Genomic DNA, 25,349 nt, shown 5'->3' on the forward strand with positions numbered 1-25,349 from the left:
CTGTGGCCGTGGCCATGGCCAATGAAACTCCTCTGCCGGCTTAATTTCTTCCCAAACTTATGATACTATCTTTTGTCACCGCAAGATCTGGAGATTATAGCTCCATAGCATTTCTGACCCACAGGGGTAGTGGGATGTTATCCAAGGTATTTGAAGGTGGAGTAAATATGATCAAACCTGCTTTTCTCCAGACCAGGCCTTAAGTTAATACTTAAACTTCTTTGTGTCTGTTCTGATCAACCCTGCTTTTCTCCTAAACTTTTTTATGGACTTGTGTGAAATGTGTCTGATCAACCCTGCATTCTCCCCACCAGACCCTTGGGTTCTACTTTAAGGACCTTGCTAAGAAGTTTGTGGTGACCCAGCTGATCTCGTTGCCCGTGGCAGCAGGTCTGCTCTACATCATCAAGGCTGGAGGAGACTACTTCTTCATCTACGCCTGGCTATTCACCTTCGTCGTTACCATGGTGAGTGGAGCACCTTTTTCCTGCATCTACTGCAGAATGAGACTCCTTATGTCAGTCACTATATAGAGTCATGCCAGGACTCACAAGGGTGACTGAATTGAACCCCATTTAGGACTTTGGCTTCACAAACATCTTGCACAAACAAACACTAGAAACTTCTTCAATAATGAAAGCTTAAAACTTTTTTCAATGACTTCCTCTATAATCTTATGGGAGTAATGGGAGGAACATCTCTTCCCTAAAGCTGTATTGTATTCAACTACATCTTAAGTACAGATTAAGTAGTAGCAAGAATAGATAAAGGGTGCCAAGAGGAATGAAGAAATAATCACAAATCCTGTGCTAGATTTGTAAACAATCAACTAACTCATAAATGTTATTAATCATGATTAATAACATTTATGAGTTAGTTGATTGTTTACTCTTTCATATCCAGAAACAAACATCAAAAGGGAAATGTCCTGCATTTGCTACGTGATATCAACATTGTAATGTATAAAGAAGATCTCTTGACAACAATGAAAAATGTCATCCTTTTGTAACTTTAGAAAAACCTTACATTTTGTTCACATCAGGGCCTGATCTTCATCTACGCAGACTACATTGCTCCGCTGTTCGATCGCTTCACGCCCCTCCCCGATGGAGACCTCCGGACACAGATTGAGACACTGGCAGCTAGCATCGACTTTCCTCTGTACAAAATCTTTGTCGTAGAAGGTATTGCTATCACTATTTCATTTGACAGCACTTACTATTTATTTATTTATTTATCTATTTATAAGGATTCTCCATATACAATGGCAATTGAGGGTATGGCGGAACAGGTGTGAAAGGACACCTTTTCAAAGCCGCCATACACACATGTTTGCACATGTCACAGCGGGGTTATACCGCCCATTACGGGGTGACATACCTTTTGCTGGCTAATTACAAGACGGGGATGCGCCAGGTCTCCTGTCTGGGTGGATGATGTAAATCACTGTGTGGCTGATATGGTATGGAGATTCGCCAGGCCTCCATCCGGGTGATTTGAAGTGAATCACCAACTCCAGACAGAAGGGTATCCCCTGAATAGATATTTGACTTGATAACTGTACACTTGTTACTCTGGAACGGAGGGTAACCTCTGGCAGAGTACTATAATTGTAGTTGGGTGATGTGACAACTGTTTGCAGCTATATCTATATGTTCCCTTTACTAATTTAACCTTCACAAATATCTAGATGTAACAGTCACACAAAATTAGGTGCACAGTGCCAATTTTCATGTAGAAAAGTGCATATTCAGCAAGCGATGCTTAATTATGTAAATGCAGACACTCTACGTTTTTATGCCAAAAATTTTGGAAATGATCAGACATTTCAGATAGCATCCCGTCTTTTTCAGTGACACTTTACGTTTTACCCGCAATACTTCAAAGTATGACTATGACTGACTGACTGACTTCAAAGCCTTGAATATTACATCCTATTCCTCCACAGGTTCGAAGCGATCCTCCCATAGCAATGCCTACTTCTTCGGCTTCTACAAGAACAAGAGGATCGTCCTGTTCGACACGCTGCTGGAGGAGAACCCTGTAAATAAGGAGGCTGCAGCTGGGGAGGCTGCCGGGGAAGGGTCATCTGAGGACAGCTCGGACACGGCCAGCGAACCTGAACAGAAGGTGGGTTTTTAGTTTGTTTTGATGCAGGTATCTGCGTAACTGCTTCCTCATAAAGAGAAATAAAAGAAACTTAATAGGTTTGTTGGTTACCTTTTCTGAGGTTTGATGTTTATTGTTGGGGGAAGTGCTGATTCACGATTTTCAACATATCACAGCTAGGTTTTTATGCTAGGAAGATTCTTATGCTGAAAGAACATACTACAAGCAGCCGAAAATACAATCTTTTGGCATAAGAACCACCAGCCCTGCTGTAGTGATTGCACAAAAGCTGTGTGGCCCAGAGGCTACTGAATGGAGATGGAAACAGCCCTATGCACTATCTACATGTAGTATGGGAAAGACTTTGATATAGAAGTTGTGTGTTTATTTTACTTAACCAGGGAGAGGGAGATGCTAAGGAGGAGGGGGAGAAGAAGAAGAAGATCGGCTGCAGCAATGAGGAGATTCTGGCCGTGTTGGGCCACGAGCTGGGTCACTGGAAACTGGGCCATAATCTCAAGAACATCATCATCAGTCAGGTAGGTCAAAGGTCACAGCCTCGAACTAGTATGTGGCAGGGACACATCCTACGTCATCTCGGACTGCTTCTACCTCTTGGTAGGGTTGTAATTACTGACACTAGTCCAGACTGCAATTTCTACTAGTTAAATCTCAGAGTCTCTTCAGACATCTTGAGAGGTCTAATCTCCCACTCGGTCCCTCTACTATGCTTGCGTGTTACAGTTTTAACATTCTAGTCTATGCTGATTAACACCACATGTTACAGGGAGTACAAAACATAAAAAAATTATCCAGTTGCTTGAGCAATGTTTGTATTAAAGAGATGTTGTAGACTAAAATAAAACTACAGAGTTAGAAGGTATCAAAGGTATATTGTTCAAACTTGCAGCATGTAAAATTAATGCTGTATTTTGGGGGGTATTTCTCTGTTGAGCAATAGACCAGTAGACCCCTTTCCAAACTCTGGTGCATTTGGCAAAACAAAGGGTCTCCACTTAAACAATGTTATAAAATCTACATTAAAAAAATTACCACTGATCCAAATGCACCGGAGTATGAAAAGGGGTCTATTTTGTTACTTTAACCAAAGGGTTTTAATTTTTTTCCAGGTGAACACATTCCTGTGTTTCTTCCTGTTTGCCCTGCTGAGTAACTGGAAGGAGCTGTACGCGGCGTTCGGCTTCCCCGACTCCCAGCCGGCTCTCATCGGTCTACTCATCATCTTCCAGTTCATCTTCTCCCCGTATAATGAGGTGAGATTATTTAAATATTTACTGTAAGGAAATCAAACTGATTTGACATAAAAAGGGTAAGATCAGGACTGTCTCCAGCTTATTATTTTCCGTCAAACCCATTGTTTGGGAGCCCATGTTGTTGATTTTTTCCCAGTAAAACATTTCATTTTAAGCTCATGAAAGTACATTTTCAACCGATTCATGTAATTTTTGGGACGGATGGGGTAAAATTATTTTCCGTCCCAACAAGCAAATTTCTGTCCCTGGACGGAAGGACGGGTCCTGGAGACAGCCCTGGGTAAGATTTAGAATCTTTTGAGTGGCGTCCGCCATTCTTTGTCAACTCTTATCATCACGTATCCTAGGGGTGGTCACGTGACATGAGGGTGTTATAGATTAGGGGAAGACGATGGCTGCCTTGGTTACGATTTAAGGATAGGGAGCAGGATTTAATATGCTCTCCCTGTCAAAGACCCTGGAGGGACAGTGCGAGAGTGTGACAGCAAAAGAGAGAGAGCGTGCGAGATGGAGTTCTGATGAGAGAGCATGTAAGAGAAAAAGGGTTTAGATAAGAGAGTGAGCTCCATGGCCCATGAGGGAGAAAGTGTGAAAGAGAGACTTCAGATAAGAGCTAGAGAGAGAGAGAGAGAGTGAGAGAGTGTTGCTAAGGCAAACAAGTAGTCAGAAGCACATTTGAGTTGCAAGCACAGTTTTTTTTGCATTGCCGCACCAGCGGCAATGCCTTATGCCAGCTTTCTTCCATGGTTGGATCAATGGACGGACCTTTTAACCCAGCCCTTCCAAAGCCCCTTCCAAAGGCCCTTCTTTTTGCTGGAAGGTGACAGTTCAAAATTAGTTATGACCATTCGATACAATGACCATACTCATATGTAGTTGACCCCTAAGGGTACACAAACATTAGGGAGGCAAGCCAATCCACTGGACCACGCTCGCTCGCGGCTAATCGCTCGCTCGCTCACTCGCGGCTAATCGCGGCCGAGTTTCATGGCTTAGTTAAACAATGGTACATTCCAGGCGAGTATTAAAATGCTCTTCTAGACGCATGTTACTGTATGTGGTCCAGCGTAATAAATCTACGCTTTAACTCACCATGTTTATATAAAGATATATCACAAATTGCATCAGAAGGAACTTATTTTGTAATGAAAAATAATGCATATTCATTGTGGGTCAAAAAGTTTTACAAAACCTGTTTAATGTGCCAATAATTCATGTGACATAAATTATGATAATGAGGTAAATTTCCAATATCCCCTTTTGCTGCATTTCCTACTGAAGAAGCTAGGTGTCGCTCTCAGCAGTTCAGTCATAAAATACGCGGTAATGCACAGCTTTTCTTAAAAGATTTCTTGTTTTGCCTTCTGGGGTTGAGTTCCCCTTTAAACGTTCGTTCCTGTTTCTCCCAGCTGCTATCCTTCCTGATGACTGTCCTGAGCCGCAGGTTTGAGTTCCAGGCCGACACCTTCGCCCTGGGTCTGAACAAGGGAGCCGACCTGTGCACCGCGCTCATCAAACTCAACAAGGACAACCTGGGGTTCCCGGTGCACGACTGGTTATATGCCGCCTGGCACTACTCTCACCCTGGCCTCCTGGAGAGACTACGGGCGCTGGACTATAAACAGAAGGAGCAGTAATGCGAGCATTCTCAGGGCACTGGTTAGGGGTGGGTACCGGTATGATGCACCAGTACAAAAACATATTTTGTTGTTGGACCGGTCTGAAAAAACTCTTTGGACCAGATTTGGACCGGGTAGAAAATGACCAGATTACAGTATGTCGGCAGGGGTTTACATGTTTTGGCGCTTACTGGTTCAAGAAAATATCAAGTTTCCACATTCAAACTTACCAAATTGGACCAATGTTTGAATCCCTCATTCACAAGTTTTCACAATCAGGTCCAGGTTCAGGTTCAGCTCCAGATCGGGACCTGAACCTCTGGACTTGAACCGAACCCGTACCTGAATTGTCTGTGCTGCTACCCATCCCTAGCAATGATACATTATTGTAAGGCAATTTAAATTGTAAAGAGTTAGCTTTAAAAAAATCATGTTACCAAGGAGTTGCCAAGCAGATCTTTTGGTGGTAGTTTGTATCCATGGGCTGGTACTATGTTTCTACCTGAGGTTTTGCTTGGATATTAGTTGACATTTCCAAACTTTTAAAGGCTCTGCTCTAAAACCTAATGTAATGCTACTAAGACTTGCATCTACTGTAAGTTATGTTATTCGAATTTTTGAGGCAATGACCAAAAACCTTGATACTGGAGGATTTTATAAGTAGCATGCTTTTATTCCTGTTATTTCTCTTTCTGTAACATTGAAGATTATCACAAGGGAAGGTTCATGAGTAGGGGAAACCATGCTGCTTTGATGGAGGGCTATTATTGTTTGTTCAGACATAGTACAGTTAAGGAGGTTAAACATGAACAAGTGCATCTTTTACCATGTGTCAAGATTCTACATGAGAGACTTTAATGGTAACAGTACTTCCAAGTATGATACGAACTTACTATTACATGTATAAGAAAATTGTACATTTTTCTATACATGGTCCCATGGATATTATAGCACACAACTGGAGAGTATTTTTGTTTACAACTATTGTTTGACTGGCCATACCAAAAAATTTCTTGCAAAGGAAGTGGATGAAACCTGGATGGTGTCAAGTGTCCTATTGACTTCAGTATTCTGGCTCTAACAATTTTATCATCTTGGTTATCATTTTGTCCCAACAGACAAGTAAGTTTGTTGAACTGACCTAAGATACATTCATTCCACATTAAGGACCATTTGAGATTATAACATTTAGCAAAAGTTTTCTGATAGTTATGGAAAGTAATGTACATTAATTGTAATAAAACGTCCATCCATCAGGCAAGTACTTTCAAATGATCTTTTAATTTGTGAGATATGTTATCAGACTATTTAAGGTAGTACATTCCTACACTGTACATGTACTTTATACAATGTACTTGAAAAATCACTTTTTCGATGTTATGCCTACTGAGACCTTTGAATGTCAATATAGAAACATTGACCAAATAAACAACTTCAAGGTTGGTAAAGTTTACAGTTTTTCTTCACCTCTTTTTTCATAAAAACATATCTTATAGACTTACAATCATCAATACAAGAATACAGCTACCTAACAGTAGGTGTGCCTATAACTTGGTTGCCAATGAAAGTTTTGCAGTCTTTTGACCAGCCTAGACCCAAATAGAATAAACATGACATAGTTTCTAGTGGGCAAATTGGATTGTAGTTTTTTTTTTCTATTCTATCCATTATTTTCAAGTCCACAACACTCGTATGAAGACTGTGTCATATGTACAGGTTACTTTGTGGGGCAATGACTCCAATCAGAAATAGATCTATTGATACATCTAATTGAATAAACTGCACAGAGTTGGGAAATTGAGTAGATGTTTCGTACAAAGTTTACTTATAGGACTACCGTGTCATGTGTACAGGTTATTCTGCAGGGCTCTCAGCTCCACCAGTTTCCTGAGGGTGATGTCTGCATGTGGGTTCTCCTGAAAGAAACAACACTAGTTATAAAATTACTCCTTTAGTTGTACAAAAACTGGTGTGTTAAGTAATGAGTAATAATTCTTTGGATGCAAGATGCTTGCATTTCATGTGGTAGGTTTGTAGTTTTGACTCTCAGACTACCGTTAAGCCATACCAAGACATACCCCTGTACCAACAAACCAAACATTAAGACACTAAACAAACCAAATAGTGAGACGATTCATCCAGGCATTCTTGAGTCAATGACACACACCCTAAAAACCTGATGTTAAAGATAAAAATCTCCCAAACAGCTAAAAAGATGACAAAACCAGCCAGAGCCCAACCTCTGCTTGCACTTGGAGAGTATATAGGCTCTCTCTCTCTGTCAGACTTACTGACAGAGAGAGAATTGACGCCATACTAAGTACAGTTTGAATCCTCCGAAGACCATGTTGGCGGGTAATTGAATTAAGCAGTAGCATCTTCATGTGGTTTGTTTGTTAATAGACAATATGATGACATCAAATGGAAAGTTGTATGCAAGTTGAACATAGCAAGAATCAGCTCTTACCTGTACGATGTCCCTGAAAGGTGTGCCCTTCAGCACAGGTAGGAAGGCCTTGATAGCAGGTATCTCCACATAGATGGAGTCAGAGTAGCACATGTACAACACAGCTGGGACCCGGTACACCTGGCAATGGGTCAGCACTGCAAGGAGAAAATAGAAAAATATAAATCGGTCCAATGTCCAATTTTACCCAGAGCTATAAATAAATAAAGAAATCTTTACATAGATGGAGTCAGAGTAGCACATGTACAACACAGCAGGCACCCTGTACACCTGACAGTGGGTAAGCACTGGAGGGGGAAAACAGAAAAATATAAATCAGTTTTATTTTACCCAGACCAGAGCTATTTTCCTACAGGAATCTCCACATAGATGGAGTCAGAGTAGCACATGTACAACACAACAGGGACACGGTACACCTGACAATGGGTCAGCACTGGAAGGAGAGGCAGACAAAACGTAAAAATGCATGTCAGTCCAGTGTTATCGTGTTATTATGCTATTTTTCTAATGGTCATAATAAGGACAGATAACATGTTCAGGCTTCATATACAGCATGCAATGGCAAATTCCTCTACTGTTTTCAATATATTTATTGCCACCGTTGGTCAAAATTGACCTACACCATCAGCTATATATAATGGCTAAACTGCTCAATACTGCAGATTTGCCTTTCTTCTGTGCTGCACATCAGTTTAGCTTCACCTGATTTTATTTGCTTAGACAGCGTCCATCAAAATTTGGATTTGTCATTTGCAAGGTCCTCTCATTGCTCCAGTTAATAACTACAATCAATATAGTTATATGCACATTAGATCTCAGCTTATGTACAAGACAGTCACTCAGTGGGTCAAAGCACTACAGGACAAGGGCCATCCCGGCCACTTAACGAACTCTAGCTCCTCAGTGACACTCTTACTATTACATGTATTGCCTCCTCATGGTGACTTACGAACTCGTTGTTACAATTTTGTTATGTTGACATTTTAAAAGCCTATGTAAAGTCTAAGCCTGTGAATAGCAGATTTCTTTGAACATAACAAATTTGTAGTACTTCGAAATTGTATTTTAACTAGAAACTATTGTCATGACTGATCCATTGTTTTAACGTCGTTAAGTTAATTCTCGTAAATGCTAATTCTTGTACAGTCAAACCTGCCCAAGACGACCACCCGGGGGACCGGGAAAAAACGGTCGATTTGGACAGGTGGTCGCTAAGAAGAGTATCGTCTCAAAACATTCCCGATGCAAAGTATAAATGGTTGCCGTTGTGTTTAATGGCAAATAGCAAGCACACTGCACGCACGCAAAGAAGCAAGGTCTTCAATGTCAAATACAACACGCACACTGTAAACTGTAAATTTAACCCCAAAATCCGACGCAAACTGGCTGATTTCGGAACAAAATCGCGCTAATTATCATAAAAAATCGATGAAAACCTCAATCTTGAAAATGATGCGGTCGTTATAGGTCCCAATTTGGGCCGGTCGCGGTCGCGTTGGCCAGGTGGTCGTTGAGAAAAGGTCGCTTAATGCTTACGTCAATGGGAAAATAAATCGGGACCGAGAAAAAGCGGTCGAAATGGCCAGGTGGTCGCTGAGAAGAGGTGGTCGCTCGGGCAGGTTTGACTGTATTTTTAAAATGGAACATGATTGTAATGTCCTCGCAATTCAGCCTCCTTGGGTACCAGGAGGACTGTTATGTACTACTCAGTACAGTCTAGGTTTCAAACTGTCAACCCTTTGGTACAAAGGTTTGCCACAGGACAACCTACACCGCATTCTGCAGGGTAGCTGACACTTAAAGCTAAACCTCACCTGAGGCCGGCAGCCCCTTGGCTGTGTTGGGCTGCTCCAGGTACGGACAGACAGGCTTCCCGTGGAACTGGTTTGTCTTCAGTCCGCGCAGAAACGGGACCGTGACGTCCGACAGCGACACGGAGCTGCGGAACTCGCTGACTGGCGCGCTGGCCAGGATCCCGACATACGTGTTGTGGATGTTGATACAGGAGAATAACTGGAAGAAAATACAAGAATTTAACCGGAGGAAAATTGATATTTCAAAACAGAAACCAAAATAGCCAGAGAGTCAGCCATGTTAGCTTTAATGTGCTCTTTCACTAGTTTCAGTTCCTTTTTGGGCCAAAAACAAGGGAATAAGAGAGCGTACTAAAGCTAAGCAAGGCTGGCATCCAGGCTACTGGCTAGAACCATGACTCAACAGTTATTCATTAACTGTTTGCAAATTCCTTTAATTCAATATGTCATATGACACACAAGAAAAGACATAGACAGACATCACTCTCATTCACTCACTATGTGGTTTATTGCCTGGTGTTTTCTGTTAGGTGAGGGTTAAACTTGCTTGCACAGAGATATAAAGGAAAACAAATTCCTAGTAATATTTCAAAACAAAAGCCGTTTTATAGGTGAGGGCTAGACATGCTTGCACAGAGATATAAAGGAAAACAAATTCCTAGTAATATTTCAAAACAAAAGCCGTTTTATAGGTGAGGGTTAGACATGCTTGTGCATTTAGATGGAAAGGAAAACAAATTCCTAGTGACATTTCAAAACAAAAGCCTTCTTTTCTGTTACTTTGTAAATCTGCCCACTGACCTGTTGAGTCCATGAGAACATCATCTCAGGTGGTATGTCAACGTTACACTGACACACGATGACACTGGGCGCCGACTTCAGTCTGTGCAGGAAGCAGGTGGCGTCCGCAGGTGAGGTCTGCTCAAAGGTGTTACAGGTGTCCTCTGACAGACCACTTCCGATCATTCCAAGGATCTCTGTCTCTTGGTGTAGCAGGTATGTGTGGATAAATCCTACAACAGAACACAAAACACAGGTGTAAGAAACAGGTGACATCAGCAGGTGAGGTCTGTTCAAAGGTGTTACAGGTGTTTTCTGATAGACCACTTCCGATCAAACCTAGGATCTCTGTTTCCTGGTGTAGCAGGTAGGTGTGGATAAATCCTACATCAGAAAGAAAAACACAGGTGTAAGAAGCAGGTGAGGACTGATCAAAGGTGCTACATGTGTTTTCTGACGAGACCACTGCAGATCATTCCAAGTATTTCTGTCTCTTGATGTAGCAGGTATGTGTGGATGAAACCTATAGAAGAACACAAAACACAGGTGTAAGAAACAGGTGACATCAACAGGTGAGGTCTGTTCAAAGGTTTTACAGGTGTCCTCCGACAGACCGCTGCCGATCATTCCAAGGATCTCAGTCTCCTGATGTACATGTAGCAGGTATGTGTGGATAAATCCTGAAAATGTAAGGCAAATCTTGAAAGATAACCTAACATACTACTTAATAAAACTAAATATTATCATAGATCTCAAAAGGAAATTTTATTGATTCAGCAAGATTGAAAGGCATTATTAAGGAATTCCCTTTTAAGGTACAAGAAAAACTGACATTTCTGTCTCAAAACCTACTTTTCTGCTTTATTATATTTATATCTCTTATCATTATAGCATACAACATTATAGCAGTTGTGTCAGTTTAGGAACAATTGAGACAAAGTTGCAGCCCATTACCTGTTGCCACTGGCCCGATTGCCACAATGAGAGCCGAACACTCGATACAGTCGTTGGGAGATTCGCTGATCTCCTGTTTCGCCTGGGTTGACCATCTCAGCACGGCTGACGGACTGGGGGAGGAGACACAAAAACAGCTTTCAAGCCATGGATGATAGACACTTGTGTGGCCAACTGCATGTTTTTGCCGAATAGCTCCTCTGGCATGCATATTATCTGTCTACTTCAGTACTTGGCCAATTCTTACTACTAGAATTTTCCAGCAACTTGTGGTGTATGTTCTGAAAATATCCGAAATCGGATGTAATGGTCAGGAAAATATTATTTTGCATCTGGGTATTTTGATGTCTAACATTTTGAATAGATTTCAAGGCATTTTCATGATAATGGAGACATTTTCTGCACTAGTTTTTTAACAAGACCAAAGGATCTTGACATGCACATTAGGATCGACAGGAGGCGCTTTTGTATTTCAAAACTCATATGTTGTTGTATAAGTTGTAACGTTAACGCACCAACTTCAAGGAACTACTGCCAAACATTTAAGTGCCCTCTTAAGTAACCACGGTATATAACTGGTAAGTGGTTACACAAAGTGACACATGAAGTGTCAACAAACACCCAAAACAGAACACATGTGCACCATGACTTGCAAGGTGTATCAGTCACCATAGTTCACCTCTCGTATTTCTGCTTCAGATTAAAAATCAAAGTATCTATGGACAATCCAAGACGGACGATGTCTTCTCTACACTCTACCTGGGCTTCTGACTTGCTTCCTCTTCTTCTTCTTCGTCGTCAACCGCTCTAGAAGACGCCAAAACAAGATCTCCGTATCCACAACCAAGAGGTGCTGCCATCTTGATGACCTCTAACCTTTAGACTGTACCATTGCGTCAAAAGGGGTATCTTGTAGAAAATGGTACCGCCTTTTGCCGCCGACACCAATGTCTTTTGCACACGGATCTATTTGGCAAAATATGCCCTTAGCGTTTCGAGAGTGACTGTCAGTTTTTTTCCAAACTTTCTTTCAAGGTACATTTCCGATGAAAACTTTGCAGTTCGATTTTCAAAATGCACTGGAAAGAGAGGTGAGATTGTTGGAAGGAATGTAACGCTTGCATCTGTGAGTATTTTTATGAGCACTCCTGCACACCCCTTGTTGTTTGTCAAAGTAACCTGACCCTGCCTGGAACACAAGATGGCGACCGAACCGAGGTTGGAGGAGAAAACTTTCGAGGACGAAACCTCGCAGGATTCCTTCCAAACGGACCAGAACGGCAACACGGGAGGCAATGGACTTGGCGAGGACGATGAGGCGTTCGCAAACGATAGTTTCATCCACCCAGGGTTCGATAGGACCTCCATTTTCATCGAGGGCGCGTCGGACTCCGAGTGTGGAGATGGCAAAGATGGAAGCTCGCACGGACACTCGGACATGGGTGACGACAACTCTGCACAGGGGTACATCCACCACACCATATCTCCCGATCAGATCACCTTCTCTATCACCCCGGGGCGGTGTAACATGCCCGATCCCACCAACATTGACCACGCTACGCTAACGCTAGAGACCGAATGTCCCACCACAAACAGTAAGGAAGTGAAGAGGTACCGCTGTACGTACTCCGATTGTAACCGTTCTTACAGTACCGCTGGAAACCTTAAGACACACCAGAAGACGCACACCAAGGACTACACGTTCGTTTGTAAGCAGCAAGGTTGTGGCAAGGCCTTCTTAACGTCTTATAGTCTTAAGATTCACGTCAGGGTCCATACGAAGGAGCGGCCGTACAGTTGTGATGCAGCGGACTGTGAAAAATCCTTCAACACGTTATACAGGTATGTACCTTCTATTACATAACATTGAGTCACGGTTATGTAATCAATAGCGTAGAAACGACATGTTTTTTGATAATGCTCCTATAAGCCCTTTCACAGAGGTCAGGGCGCTTGTGCGGCGACAGGATTTCTAGGTACATCGTCAAAAGTAAAGGCCCACTAATAATAATAAAAGAAAAATAACGACTGGACGTTGTTATTCAAATCGAAACAGTGGTCAAGACAAGGACTGTTTTCTTTTTTGAGGCCCTTACCTTTGAGTCTTGTCATATTACCAAGGATAAGCCTTCTCACATTAGTTAGGACGCATGTGCGTGCAGTAATATGTCAAAGAGTAAGGCACACAAAAAGTAAACAAAATCCGTCTGGACATTGTTATGCAAATCGAAACGGGGGTCGAGACAAGAACTGTACCTAGAAGACCTTTGAGTCTTGACATACGAAGAATTCCTGTTGCCACGCATGCATTCTGATCTCTGCTGTGAGAGGGCTTATTCTATTTTTGGTTCATTTCCATGTGATTTGTAAGGTTTTGATATCTGCTTCAATGTTGATGATGATGGCTGCTTCTTCGTGTCCGAAGATCATTGGGAAGGTTGTCCTCGGTCTCCCCTGCACGCTCTCATGTGGCTATATAGTCCAATCCTCGATCCGCACCTCCTGGTGCAGGATGGGCAAATGAAGCCCTGTGCAGATGGCGGCTGGTCGGCCACAGCTTTCCTTCGTCTTCTCCTCTCCTCTGCTCTCTCTCTTCGAGCTGCCTCGAAGCTTTCAGCTCCTCTCTTGCATGCAGCTTTCCAGGCTTTTCTGTCTGTGGCAATATTTTCCCATTCCCTGACTGGGATGCCGGCTGAGCTGAGCTGGTGTTTCAGTTGGTCCTTGTAGCGTTTCCTGGGAGCTCCTCTGTCACGCTTGCCCTGGCACAGCTCTCCATAGAAGACAGCTTTGGGCATTCTGGAGTCCTCCATTCGTGACAGGTGGCCAGCCCAGCGTAGCTGCTTTGACATCAGCATTGTCTCTATGCTTGGAAGGTTGGCTCTCCCTAAGACTTCGTTGTTCGTTACATAGTCTTGCCACTTAATACCCATGATGCACCGCAGACAACGCTTCAGCAGGCGGGCTAAACCACGTTGAGGGGGCACGGACAAGGACAGTCCTTAAAACCTACAGCTCCGAGGTCGCCACAGCCGTCTTAGTCTACTGAGCCACTGTAGAAGGATGCGGAGCCTAAGGAGTGGAGTTGGTGCCAGCAGAAGCTGGCTGCGCGAACCAACCTTCACTATAAACCCACGCAGCGCAGGCGGGAAGGAAGTCCTACAGCGATGGAGAAGGGGCGGAACGACAGGTACTAGATGGTACTGGGAGTCGCAGTTTCAACTCTGCATGTAGGCGGCTCGGGAACATGGGTCGCTTGTTTGCTGACTGAGGCAACAGCAACATTCGGCAGCGCCTCGAGCGACCAAGCAGCCCTCTTTAGCAGTGTTTCCGCCAGACCGCAGCTGGGAGGCCGTCCACCTTGGGGCGCGAAAACCGCGAACATTAAATTTAATTGCAAAACCGCGAACATTAAATTTAATTGTAAAACCGCGAAAATTAAAGTTAATTGTAAAATCGCGAAAATTAAAGTTAATGGTTAACTGTCGCAAGAAAAAACAAAACAACTAACGTCCGATTAAGTTCAGTGCCGAAGTGTTATGATCTGTGCCGCGTACCGGTATGCCGCACCGAACGGGTACTACGACTTTTAAAAAGTTCTAGAAACGGTTCTTGGGCTTTCAAAAAAGAAATAGCATTTGTATATATTCTCTTTTATGTTGTAGTATACTTATAAATCATCTAAAACCTTCCATAGATCGAGAAATTTGCGTTCAGAAATGACGAAAATATCGTCGATCAGCGACAGTGAGCGTAATGGCGGCCGAAATCCCGCAATCTCACGTGGTGACTTCTCGCGAGATCTGGGAAAGCTAGCGACGTCACGGGAAACTAGCGCTGTGATTGGCTAGGATACACAACAACTACCGACCGCCATTTTTGATGCGTATTTATCCCGAAAATTTCTGCCGTTTTCGGAGATTTTGCGGGCTCAAAACTCATATAAAAAGGAACCAAAGTTATACTTGATGTTTTTTACGTCCATCACCTCTGATGTGAACACTTTATTTTTCCGCTGTGTTGCCGATAACGAACTTGAAAGAGGTCTTGGATTTCCCGTGCCAAGCACCCGGTGGGCACATGTTTCTGGTCATCGTGTTTTGTTTTGTTTACGATGATTGATGATGAAAACAGAGACTAAAGTTTTTAATATCTAGACAAAGTTAGTGTGTTTTCCTATTAAGTTATTTCTCCCAATAACAACTATTAGTTTGTAGTGTAATAGCGAGATCGACCTACCGCCAAGTTTTCGAAATGTGGCAGGGAAAATTCGCATAACTGAGACCTTGAAAAACGGGTTTTATCGTATGCGAAAGGGCGCCGACACACATTTGTCAACAATCATAACAATAGCAAAACAAACAGTAAGCGGCTTTCTGACTCTGGACGGCGTCCCCAAGCGTCTAGCTTCAATACAAAACACAAAACTGCGGTTTACATTTATCGACTTTGTACAGATTTCTCGACAAAATGTGGGTCGCATTTTTTTAAGAGGACGGCCTCTGTTTGCGTTCAAGCCGTCCAAAACGAAATGAGACCGTCGATGGACGGGTGGACGCCCCTCTGGCGGAAACACTGCTCTTTAGGGATAGCGCTGCTTGCTCCAGATGGAGGAGAGCCTAGAAAAGGTGGCTTAAAAACCGCTTGTCTCACACACACCTGGTTGGTTCGCCGTGGCCAACGGGCATCTCATACCAGCGGTAAGAAAGAAGAATGTAAGAAGAAATCAAGAATGCTGAAGGTTGCGTGCTGGAACGTACGCACGATGCAGGACAGTGATGAAAGTGACAGACCTCAGAGGCGCTCAGCTCTTGTAGCCAGAGAGCTTGCTAAGCTGGACATAGACATCGCAGCTATTAGCGAAGTGCGGTTTGCAGAACAGGGCTCACTGACAGAACACGGGGCGGGCTACACCTTATATTGGTCTGGGAAAGGACGCTTCAATGTTAAGGGCATGGCTATTGACATGATGTTTCTGTCAGTAGTGACTTACTGACAGGAAGCACAGGAATTTCCGGTTTCGCATAAGGATTGTGGTAATCACATATAACTAAAATAAGGTTCGTGTGTGTCACATAGTGATTCGTGCGAATCACATAAGGTCCGTACGTTTATGCATAGTGATTTGTGTGATTTTCATAAGGTTCATACGTTTTCACATAATGATAGTGATTCGTGCGTATCACATAATGTTCGTAAGAAATCTCATAGGGTTCGTGCAAATGCTTAGGCACCCCTGTTAACACACAAACCTTATTTGCAGAACTTGAGAGGCCTGTGGGCGTGATCTCTGATCTTTATGTTTTATGTTACCAATATCCTTGTTTTATCATGAAGGTAATCATTCTTGCTAAAGAGATGTCAAAATGTTATATTTTTGCACCATTGTACAGGATTTTGCTTGGGGAAAAAATGTGTTTGATGTTCAGCAGTTGTACAATGACATGTCTTTGTACAATATGCCAGGCTTGACTGAAATTAGGTCAGACTCAGGACCTGAGTGTATTGCCCTGGAAAAACAAATAAAGTGAAGTGAAGTGGGGTTAGTGTTGACAGGATCTTGTGGTGTTTTCACAAGTCTGGACAAAAGGAATATCCTGTCTGACAATGTCTGTAGTGCTTAAAATTATTGTAGGAATGTCTTGTTGACAGGAACATCTTGCCAATAAGTGTAGTAAAAAAATTAGACTATCCTGTCAATAGTATTAGTAGCACATTATTCACGTACATGTCGATGACAGATTGACTGGTCTTGCAGACAGCAGTCCTTGTACTTGTAGTATACACTACAATGAAACCATACATGGATGTAGCTATCAGTTTGTCTTTTTCTGACATGAGAGGGTTAGCGAAGGCATTCTGATTTTCCCTACCAAAGATCTGCTTGGAGATTAGGGTACTCACATATAATTGTGTTTCATGTTCTGGCACTGGCGGTCTTCTATCTACTATCACTATCAACTATGGAAACAACTTTGCTTCCACAAGCATGCAGCATGATAAGCCAATCATTTCTGTAATGATGCAGGCGATTTCTTGACGTTTGATATTTACCTACTAGGTTCCAAGGAAGTTTGAATTATTTTTTTTTGGCTACTGTAGCCTTGGTGCCATCCTCTGTTATTATATAATCCTCTATAGTAACTGCTGGCGCCATCTTTTCGCTTGGTTGTAACCACTGGCGCAATCTTTTTGCTGTTGGGGGTTAGCAAGCGAGATTGCGCCAGTGGTTACATTGACTATGATATGAGTAGAGTATTGAGCACTCCTCCCCTTACATGGGCAAAGAGCTTACATAATAGCAGCAAACATGACTTTCTCGTCACTGCAAATGAGTACAACAAGTCTGATGTAGTGGCTCGTTCATTATGCAAATGCCCAGTGCACGGAAGGGTGCTAGAGTGTGTGGATAAGAGTGCTTTGTGTATTGATTCATCTGAACAAAAGTAAAAGAGCATTGTCGCACATTGATTCTTGCGTTGCAAAATACAGGATGTTCACATATATTTTTAGATATGGAAATTAATCTAATTATTTGAGAAGCTTTTGTGTGGCATCTGCCATTCTTTGTCAACTCTGATTGTCACATGAGGTTTGTCTATGGTTATTTTTGTTTCTTTTGGAATAATAGCCATGTCACGTTTTTGCCATGTTTTTTCTAGCGTTTTGGTGTACATGTCCCACTGTTTTTCATGTGTATTGGTACCAACAGCTAATCTTGATATCTTTTATAAACAGGGCTTAAAATACAGAGGAGCATACCACAAGGCTCAACATATAGTATTACATTTTTGAGATTATTAGAAAAACACATACAGTAAACATTATAATATAAACAAACCTCAAATTTAGCACGCTGTGTACAGACCTACCGGGTAGTTCATGTTTTGTGACTCACATATTGTAAAAATTTACCAGCCACTAGGAACCTCCAAGTCGAAGAGCCAGTTGACAATTTGTAGAAAGTGCAGAAAAAAGGGGGAAATACTCCCCAACAAATATCCTCAAGACAAGCCTCTGGAACTACTGCTTACCATTACTTGGAGACTTAATCTATAACAGTATAAGTGCATTGGGCCTAGGAAAAAAAATGTTGTGTTTCCTGTTTCAGTCCTGAAAAAATTAGGGTCGGTAGGTAGGGATTGTCTTTTTTTTTTTTCTTGTAATTTTTTTTAGGCTGGCCAAAACTCTAGTGATACATATTACAATACAGTCGAACAAAGTAAACTGAAGTGCATGAGGACACTTCTCTTTTAATGTCAAACTTTAATTTTGTGTACAATAGATACATTTATCCTTCAATAGATAGGACAAGCAGTGTTTTTGCTTCAATAGGATGCAGGCTGAATAAAAATTCTAACTGGAAACTGTGACTCCTCTGCCCACCCCCAAAAAAAAAGTCTAGGGTCGGCAGGTTTTTCTAGGGTAGGTACTCTCATGTCCCTAATAAACGTACCGGGACGTTTATTTTTTTCAGCCTCACAATCCACCCGGTACGTTCTTATTTTGGACGGTACGTTTATTTTTTTTCTGAAAATTGGGGCTTTGCTTAGCCAGGACCCTCAAAGAATTGAATTTCTGGGGTTTGCTGCCCATATTTCCGCGGTATTTTTGCTCAAAATTCCCTATTTTTCGGGCGAAACGGCGCGGATTTCCATGAGCGCGTACGCGGTACTCTTTCGGTGATTTCGGTCGATCTCGCTATGACTCTACGAAGTAAATGTTGTTCTTGGGGGAAAATAAAACACCACACTGGCGTTTTGAAATACAACTTTTACATAAATAACTTTTAGTTTTAATCTAGTAGTAGTTTATAGTCTCTGTTTACATCGTAAACCAGCACCTTGAACGAGGAATTTCCCGCCGGTCTTGTGGTTCCATGCGCTTTCGGCAGCGAGGCGGAAGAGTGATTCGTTCACATAATAAATGCTGGACGTAAAAATAACAACTATAACTTCGTTTCCCTTGTGATATGAGTTTTGACGCCGCAAATTCTCCCAAACGACAGGAATTCGTCGGTAAAAACAGCAAGTTCATAATCATTTCTAAGCATAAAACCGCCACAACTTTCCTTTGTAGATGCATGTGCCATTATGCCGAGATGGTCACGTCGAAATAAAACTTTCTTAACGTAGGCTTATTTCTTTGACAAAAATCAACCTTAGTCTAGTTTTCACATAACTAACTTTTATTTAATAGATTTTAATCGTTTTTATACCGTAATCACTGTATTTTATGCTACACATCAGAATCTTGTTGCGTTATTTTACCTTGGTAAAAGTGGAGTCGTCCACTGACCCCTAGTGACCTTGTTTACAGCTGCTACGACGCCATGTTGGAGACAAAACCGAAAGACGGAGATTTCCATTTTTGGCCCGCGGAATACGAAAATTGGGACAGCGTACATGCATTTCAAGAACCTAAAACATCAGATACATGAACGGACGGTCTATTTGTAAAATCTGCCCATATAGCTTTCCAGTCTGCACAGAAATGACGATGTAGAGAAGGGTAGAAGTGCAAAGAGTCTGAGATGAGAAAAAAACGCCACGTGAATTCAACAACACTTCGCATAAAATCACATAATTTTGTATAATGTTTCCTTTATTCAATGTCTCCTTCAGAAAGAGTCCAAGTTTAACCGACATTTTGCTGATGTAGTACAGAAAAAAAACGTGATTCCCTCGTGGATAATTTACTATTTAGCGCAGCGTAACGCGGCCGGCCACGCGCCGGTGACGGCAGTGTTGGCATAGCGGCCGGACTGAAAATCGTCTGGCCGCGACCGCATTCGACAGGTGACTGCTATAGACTATTTCTTAATGCTTAGGTCAACGGGAAAAATCCAAGGGACCAACGAAAACTGACCGCATGGCCAGTTACGTGGCCCCTATACTCAGGTGACCCCTAAGGCAGGTTTCACTGCGAATTTTAACTTACCTTTTATCAAACAAGATATCTATAGTAAATTCTTCAGCTTATCATTTATAGAACTAACTGATGTGGTCCTTAGGCATAAATGAATAAAAAGACCTACCTGCTTATCATCTCCTTTTCTTTGGACAGAAGTAGCATGGTCACAGTTAAATACATGTCAATTTGGTAATTTTCCGGGGGGTATGTTTATTCCGGGGGGTACGTTTATTAGATATTGACGATTTGTCCGGGGGGTATGTTTATTCCGGAAGGTATGTTTATTAGGGACATGAGAGTAGGGAAACAGGAAACACAACATTTTTTTCCTAGGCCTTGACCATTATGGTCATATACTTTGTACTGAAACTTTAGTGAAAGTTAAAACAGTGCATGCGTGAACTGTTTGATTTTACTCTATTTGCTGATAGAAGAACAGGCCAATATGTGTGTTGAATAATAGTAGTTCTACCTTATTCTTAAATCAAAACTTGATTTACCAAATAAAGCTAATCATAAGGTATCGAATGTCTTAGAAGTTGCTTCATTTGGTAACTTGATATCTTTGCTTAAAGTATGTGATTATACAATGTAATGCTAAATCAACTTACATTTCTATGCATTATTTGAATGAAGAATAATTTTGCTGGAGATGCTGCTTCTATTGCTGCATATTTTGTTAAGGCCACACTTGCAGCCATATACCATCGCTTGTCAGGGCTCAAAATACCACCTGCATATGCAGGGTAGTGCAGATAAAATTGGAGCTGTGCGGGTTTTTCTGATGTCTACCTGCACCTAACCTGCATTGGTCCATGTACTAGGTTTTTATACATAAATATGGTGTAGGTGCATGTGGATTGTTATTAGCTGATTGATTGTTACAACAATAAAATAATGGTTCATGAACAATTTCAGTATGATCCACACTTCCTAAATTCAGAGTGGTGCAGGTAAAATTTGTCTGGTGCAGGTAATTTTCAATGCCACCTGCACCAGTGCAGGTATGTAGAAAAGAGTATTTCGAGCCCTGTGCAATTAGCCTCTGCATGAGTGTTTCAAGATGGCTATCTCTGGTCATGGAGCCATCACGGGGAACTCCACAGCAGAAAATTGGATTTCTGTCAGACCATGACAGATTTTTCTTTATGCGTTTAACTGCCTGGTGTTAGACAAAACCATAGGAAGGGGAAAAATCTATTTTTGCCTTCTTGAGATATCATTATCTTGAAGTTAAACCACCCAACCAAAAGATATTTACGTTAGATAGAATACAACACAAGCATGTTCCATTAGGTTGAGCATTTGCCACTGATGAGTTGAATATATCCACTCCTTTTGTAAATGTAAGAACCTGTTTTTTTATCATTTATCATCATCTTTGTGCATCAGTTATTAGCCATGCTGTGCAGAGTGTCCAACAGTTTCTTATTTGTCAACATCAGGCCATGTTTATTTTATGACATGGAATGATGGATGACATTGTTTGGGAACCCCCAAACTGGCATGAGCATGGAAATAAAAAAATGTTTAGCAAAAAAAATGTTACCTTCATTATGAGATGTAAGTGGTCACGAAAGTTATGGTTCTATGCTTACGAATAGATTCTTTATTTCTTGTTTTTTCATGTCTTCCTCTTTGAATTTAGGACAGACTTTAGCATTCTACGAGTCATCTGTAGCAGTTTTTCAATATTTGAGGTCAATTATTGCTAAACTAGAATTGGTCCAAAAAAGAGCGGCCAGATTAATCTTAAATGAACAACTGTCCAAACTTTCAGTCAAGTGCCACTACTTCGTCTCGGACTTGGGATGGGATACACTCAAAAAAAAAAAAGAACAGCCAGCAGACTCACAATTCTCCAGAAATCTAGACAATGTCTCCTAGCCCTGCCGGTTGACTGCTATTTGCAGCTGAACCCAAGGCAATCTCAACATAACCACCCAAACTCATATAAACTCATTAAGACCAATAAAGATTGTCTCAAATACCCACACTTCCCAAGAACCACTTCCGACTGGAATAGTCTACCATACTCAATAACTCTTCAAACAGACTCCGTCAAGTTCAAGGATAAGGTGTTACAACACCTAAGGAACTGCCAATAAGACAGCAGTACCGCGCCCTGGGTGGATTGCCCCAACAAACACAAGGGGTGTTACCCAGTAACAAAACAAGAACAAGAACAAGGTCATATATGACATATAAACTTGCAGCTGCTTTATACAATTTACGGTGTGCTTAGAACCTTTGGGGAAATGACCGAAAAGTGATGTCTGTGCGGATGTCATGCATATAATCAAATCATGTGGCACAGTGCCCTTACTATGTAACAAGATTCGGCAAGATTAGAGGAAAGATAACTATAGATAAGAATTTGTGCGATAAATGAAAGATCAGACTTCACATAACCTAGAAGGCTTGTTGAGTTGTGTTTGCAAGCCAAGCAATTGTAAACTCCAATGCAATTCAAGTAGCCTTGGCTACGTGCAAGACTGTTGTTATTAATACAGTGAAACCTGCCTTAGGGGTCACCTGAGTATAGGGGCCACCTGGCCATTGCGGTCACTTTTTGTCGGTCCCTTGGATTTTTCCCATTGACCTAAGCATTAAGAAATAGTCTATAGCGGTCACCTGTCGAATGCGGTCGCGGCCAGACGATTTTCGGTCCGGCCGCTATGCCAACACTGCCGATAGCGGTCACCTGGCCGGCCGCGTTCCGCCCCCCTAAACCCACGCGGGGTTCACTTTTTTTTTCAATTTCTGCAATATATCAGCAAAATGTAGGCTCAACTTGGACGATTTACGAAGGAAACATTGAATAAAGAAACAGTATACAAAATTATGTGATTTTATGCGAAGTTTTTTCCACCCAAGTTGTTGGCGTTTTTTCTCGCCCCAGACTCTTTGCACTGTACCCTTCTCTACATCGTCATTTCTGTGCAGACTGGAAGACTATATGGACAGATTTTACAAGTAGACCATCCGTTCATGTATCTGATGTTATATGTTCTTGAAATCCATGTACGCTGGTCTAATTTTCGTATTCCGCGGGCCAAAAATATCGGCATCTTATTTGCGTGATTTTCCAAGATGGCGTCGCTACAGCAAATGAACAAGTTCAATTGGGGTCAGTGGACGACTCCATTTTTACCAAGGTAAAATTTCGCAACAAGAATTCTGATGTATAGCATGAAATACGGTAATTATGGTATAGAAATGATTAAAATCAATTAAATCACCATTATTTATGTGAGAACTAGACTTAGTTGGATTTTTGTTAAAGAAATAAGCCTACGTAGAGAAAGTTTTATTTGGACGTGACCATCTCGGCATAATGGCACATGCAGACAAGTCAAGCCAAGCCTTCGTGAACAAATGAAAGTTTTTGTGGTGTTTTGATGCTTAGAAATGATTATGAACTTGTCATCAGTAGTGATTGAACGTCTAATTTTTGCTGGCAACTAGCGGCATTTACAAGATTTGTCTATTCGATTGGCAAAGTTGCCGGAGACTCGCGCTGTGACCCAAGCTCAGAAAAAGTGAGATCGAGGAACAAAGGAAAATGGCGGCGCTGACTAGCTTCGTGTTCAGACAATTCCAACTGAATAAAAGACAAGAGAACCAAGCAAATGTCTGTCAGTTTTTACTCAGACGTACGATGTCGAAGGCTTCGACTCCCGAGGGACACGCATTGACGTTGGTAATTCGGCAGATTCCGAGAACGGCAAGACTCAGATTAGTGTCGGACTCAGATTAGAGTTAATGTCTATATATATGTTAATAGTAGAGTATGTCTTCTCTCTAAATCAGGGGTCTAGCCAGCGTCCGTTTTTCCGTCAATTGACGGAAATTTGCTGCGTCTGACGGAAAAATTTTAAAACCAATCCGTCAACCTTGACAGACAAAAATCCTTGGTGGAAGCTACAGGCGGCTTGGGGACGCCGTCCACGGCCGTAAAAGCCACACACTGTTTGTTTTGCTATTGTTATGATTGTTGACAATGTGTGTCGGCGCCCTTACGCATACGATAATCTCATTAAAACCCGTTTTTCAAGGTCTCAGTTCAGTCCTTCTAATTAATTTTCGCGGTTTTCGCGACGATTGTAATTGGCTGACGGAAAAAAATTTTGAGCTGGCTAAAGCCCTGCTCTAAATCGTTAATGTCATGATTGGCATACATTTTTACTATACAGAAATAAGGGAACAGCTACAGTGCTGTAGCAGTAATTCAAATGTATTTCATTAAACTGTTTTAAACTCATATTTAGTGTATAACCTTAATACTATTGTCAATAAATACTCAGTGGAAGCTGAATGCCTTGTCACTTATTGCTTGTGGTGAAATGCACCTTTTTGGGCCATACTGCCTATAGGGGCCACCTGCCCATAGGGGCCAAATTTGGTCAGTCCCTTGAGTGACCCCTATAGACAGGTTTCACTGTAAATGTAAACTGCATACACACATTGACTCTCTGTGATGTGTTTCTACCTTTTGTTACAGGTTAAAAGCCCATCAGCGTCTTCACTCGGGGGAAACCTTCAACTGTGACTCAGACGGCTGCACCAGGTACTTCACTACCAGGTCAGACCTCATGAAACACCTAAGAACTCACACAGGGGAGAAACCTTACAAGTAAGTACTCACACAGGGGAGAAACCTTACAAGTAAGTACAAAATGTACTCACACTCACAAGTGGTAGCGTGCGTAGTCCAGTGGTTAGTGGCCCTGCCACTCGAAATAGAAGCTGTGAATTTGACACTACACCGGATAGTGAGTGGGAGTGTGTATCGCTCACTCGACATGCACGCTACCGGAAAGGGTTGCAGTCCTTATGACAGGACATTAAGCCATGGTCCATTGTTTGTTAAAAGAGCAAGGGGAATTTCCCCGCTACAATCAACCTGTAAATACTGTATAATTCTTCTCTGACATGACCAGTTGAAGACTAGCTCTTTAGTGAGCTAAAACTGAATCGAGATCACTTTCCTTTCCTTTTACACTGGGGAGAAACCTTACAAGTAAGCACTCACACCGGGGAGAAACCTTACAAGTAAGTACTCACACAGGGGAGAAACCTTACAAGTAAGTACTCACACTGGGGAGAAGAAACCTTACAAGTAAGTACTCACAAAGGGGAGAAACCTTACAAGTAAGTACTCACACTGGGGAGAAACCTTACAAGTAAGTACTCACACAGGGGAGAAACCTTACAAGTAAGTACTCACACAGGGGAGAAACCTTACAAGTAAGTACTGACACGGGAGAAACCTTACAAGTAAGTACTCACACAGGGGAGAAACCTTACAAGTACGTCCTCACACAGGGGAGAAACCTTACAAGTAAGTACTCACACTGGGGAGAAACTTACAAGTAAGTACTCACACTGGGGAGAAACCTTACAAGTAAGTACTCACACT

At 41.9% G+C, this 25,349-nt stretch overlaps 3 protein-coding genes across 3 annotated transcripts in view; 2 read left to right on the top strand and 1 right to left on the bottom strand.

The window, feature by feature from the left end:
- The window catches only part of LOC118407968 (CAAX prenyl protease 1 homolog), a gene marked incomplete at its 5' end in the record, with an annotated part of 5,975 nt that extends 483 nt beyond the window's left edge, over nucleotides 1–5,492 (top strand). The window contains 6 exon segments of the mRNA XM_035808573.1: nucleotides 315–467; nucleotides 1,043–1,184; nucleotides 1,949–2,130; nucleotides 2,511–2,648; nucleotides 3,240–3,383; nucleotides 4,793–5,492. Coding sequence (XP_035664466.1) covers nucleotides 315–467; nucleotides 1,043–1,184; nucleotides 1,949–2,130; nucleotides 2,511–2,648; nucleotides 3,240–3,383; nucleotides 4,793–5,020 — 987 coding nt within the window.
- A 1,351-nt stretch (nucleotides 5,493–6,843) lies between these two features.
- LOC118407956 (proteasome assembly chaperone 1-like) lies at nucleotides 6,844–11,974 on the bottom strand. The gene is made up of 6 exons (XM_035808544.1): nucleotides 11,777–11,974; nucleotides 11,018–11,130; nucleotides 10,085–10,296; nucleotides 9,284–9,482; nucleotides 7,470–7,606; nucleotides 6,844–6,918 (listed from the first exon to the last, which is right to left on the bottom strand). Exons 1-6 carry the CDS (start codon nucleotides 11,875–11,877, stop codon nucleotides 6,844–6,846), a joined length of 837 nt encoding a protein of 278 aa, XP_035664437.1. The 5' UTR covers nucleotides 11,878–11,974.
- Nucleotides 11,975–12,058: 84 nt separating this feature from the next.
- Nucleotides 12,059–25,349, top strand: part of LOC118407965 (metal regulatory transcription factor 1-like) — a gene marked incomplete at its 3' end in the record, with an annotated part of 17,061 nt that continues 3,770 nt past the window's right edge. The window contains 2 exon segments of the mRNA XM_035808571.1: nucleotides 12,059–12,859; nucleotides 24,432–24,563. Coding sequence (XP_035664464.1) covers nucleotides 12,219–12,859; nucleotides 24,432–24,563 — 773 coding nt within the window.

Source organism: Branchiostoma floridae, unplaced genomic scaffold (assembly GCF_000003815.2).
Source record: "Branchiostoma floridae strain S238N-H82 unplaced genomic scaffold, Bfl_VNyyK Sc7u5tJ_1511, whole genome shotgun sequence".
Taxonomy (NCBI): Eukaryota; Metazoa; Chordata; class Leptocardii; order Amphioxiformes; family Branchiostomatidae; genus Branchiostoma; species Branchiostoma floridae.

Excerpts from the sequence above, each read along its gene's own strand:
- LOC118407956 (XM_035808544.1), bottom strand. The coding sequence starts at position 11,877 with ATGGCAGCACCTCTTGGTTGTGGATACGGAGATCTTGTTTTGGCGTCT. Across the intron at positions 7,607-9,283 it reads CAAGGGGCTGCCGGCCTCAG|TGCTGACCCATTGCCAGGTG; the intron begins GTGAGGTTTAGC and ends TTCTCCTTGCAG. Across the intron at positions 6,919-7,469 it reads CTTTCAGGGACATCGTACAG|GAGAACCCACATGCAGACAT; the intron begins GTAAGAGCTGAT and ends TGTTTCTTTCAG.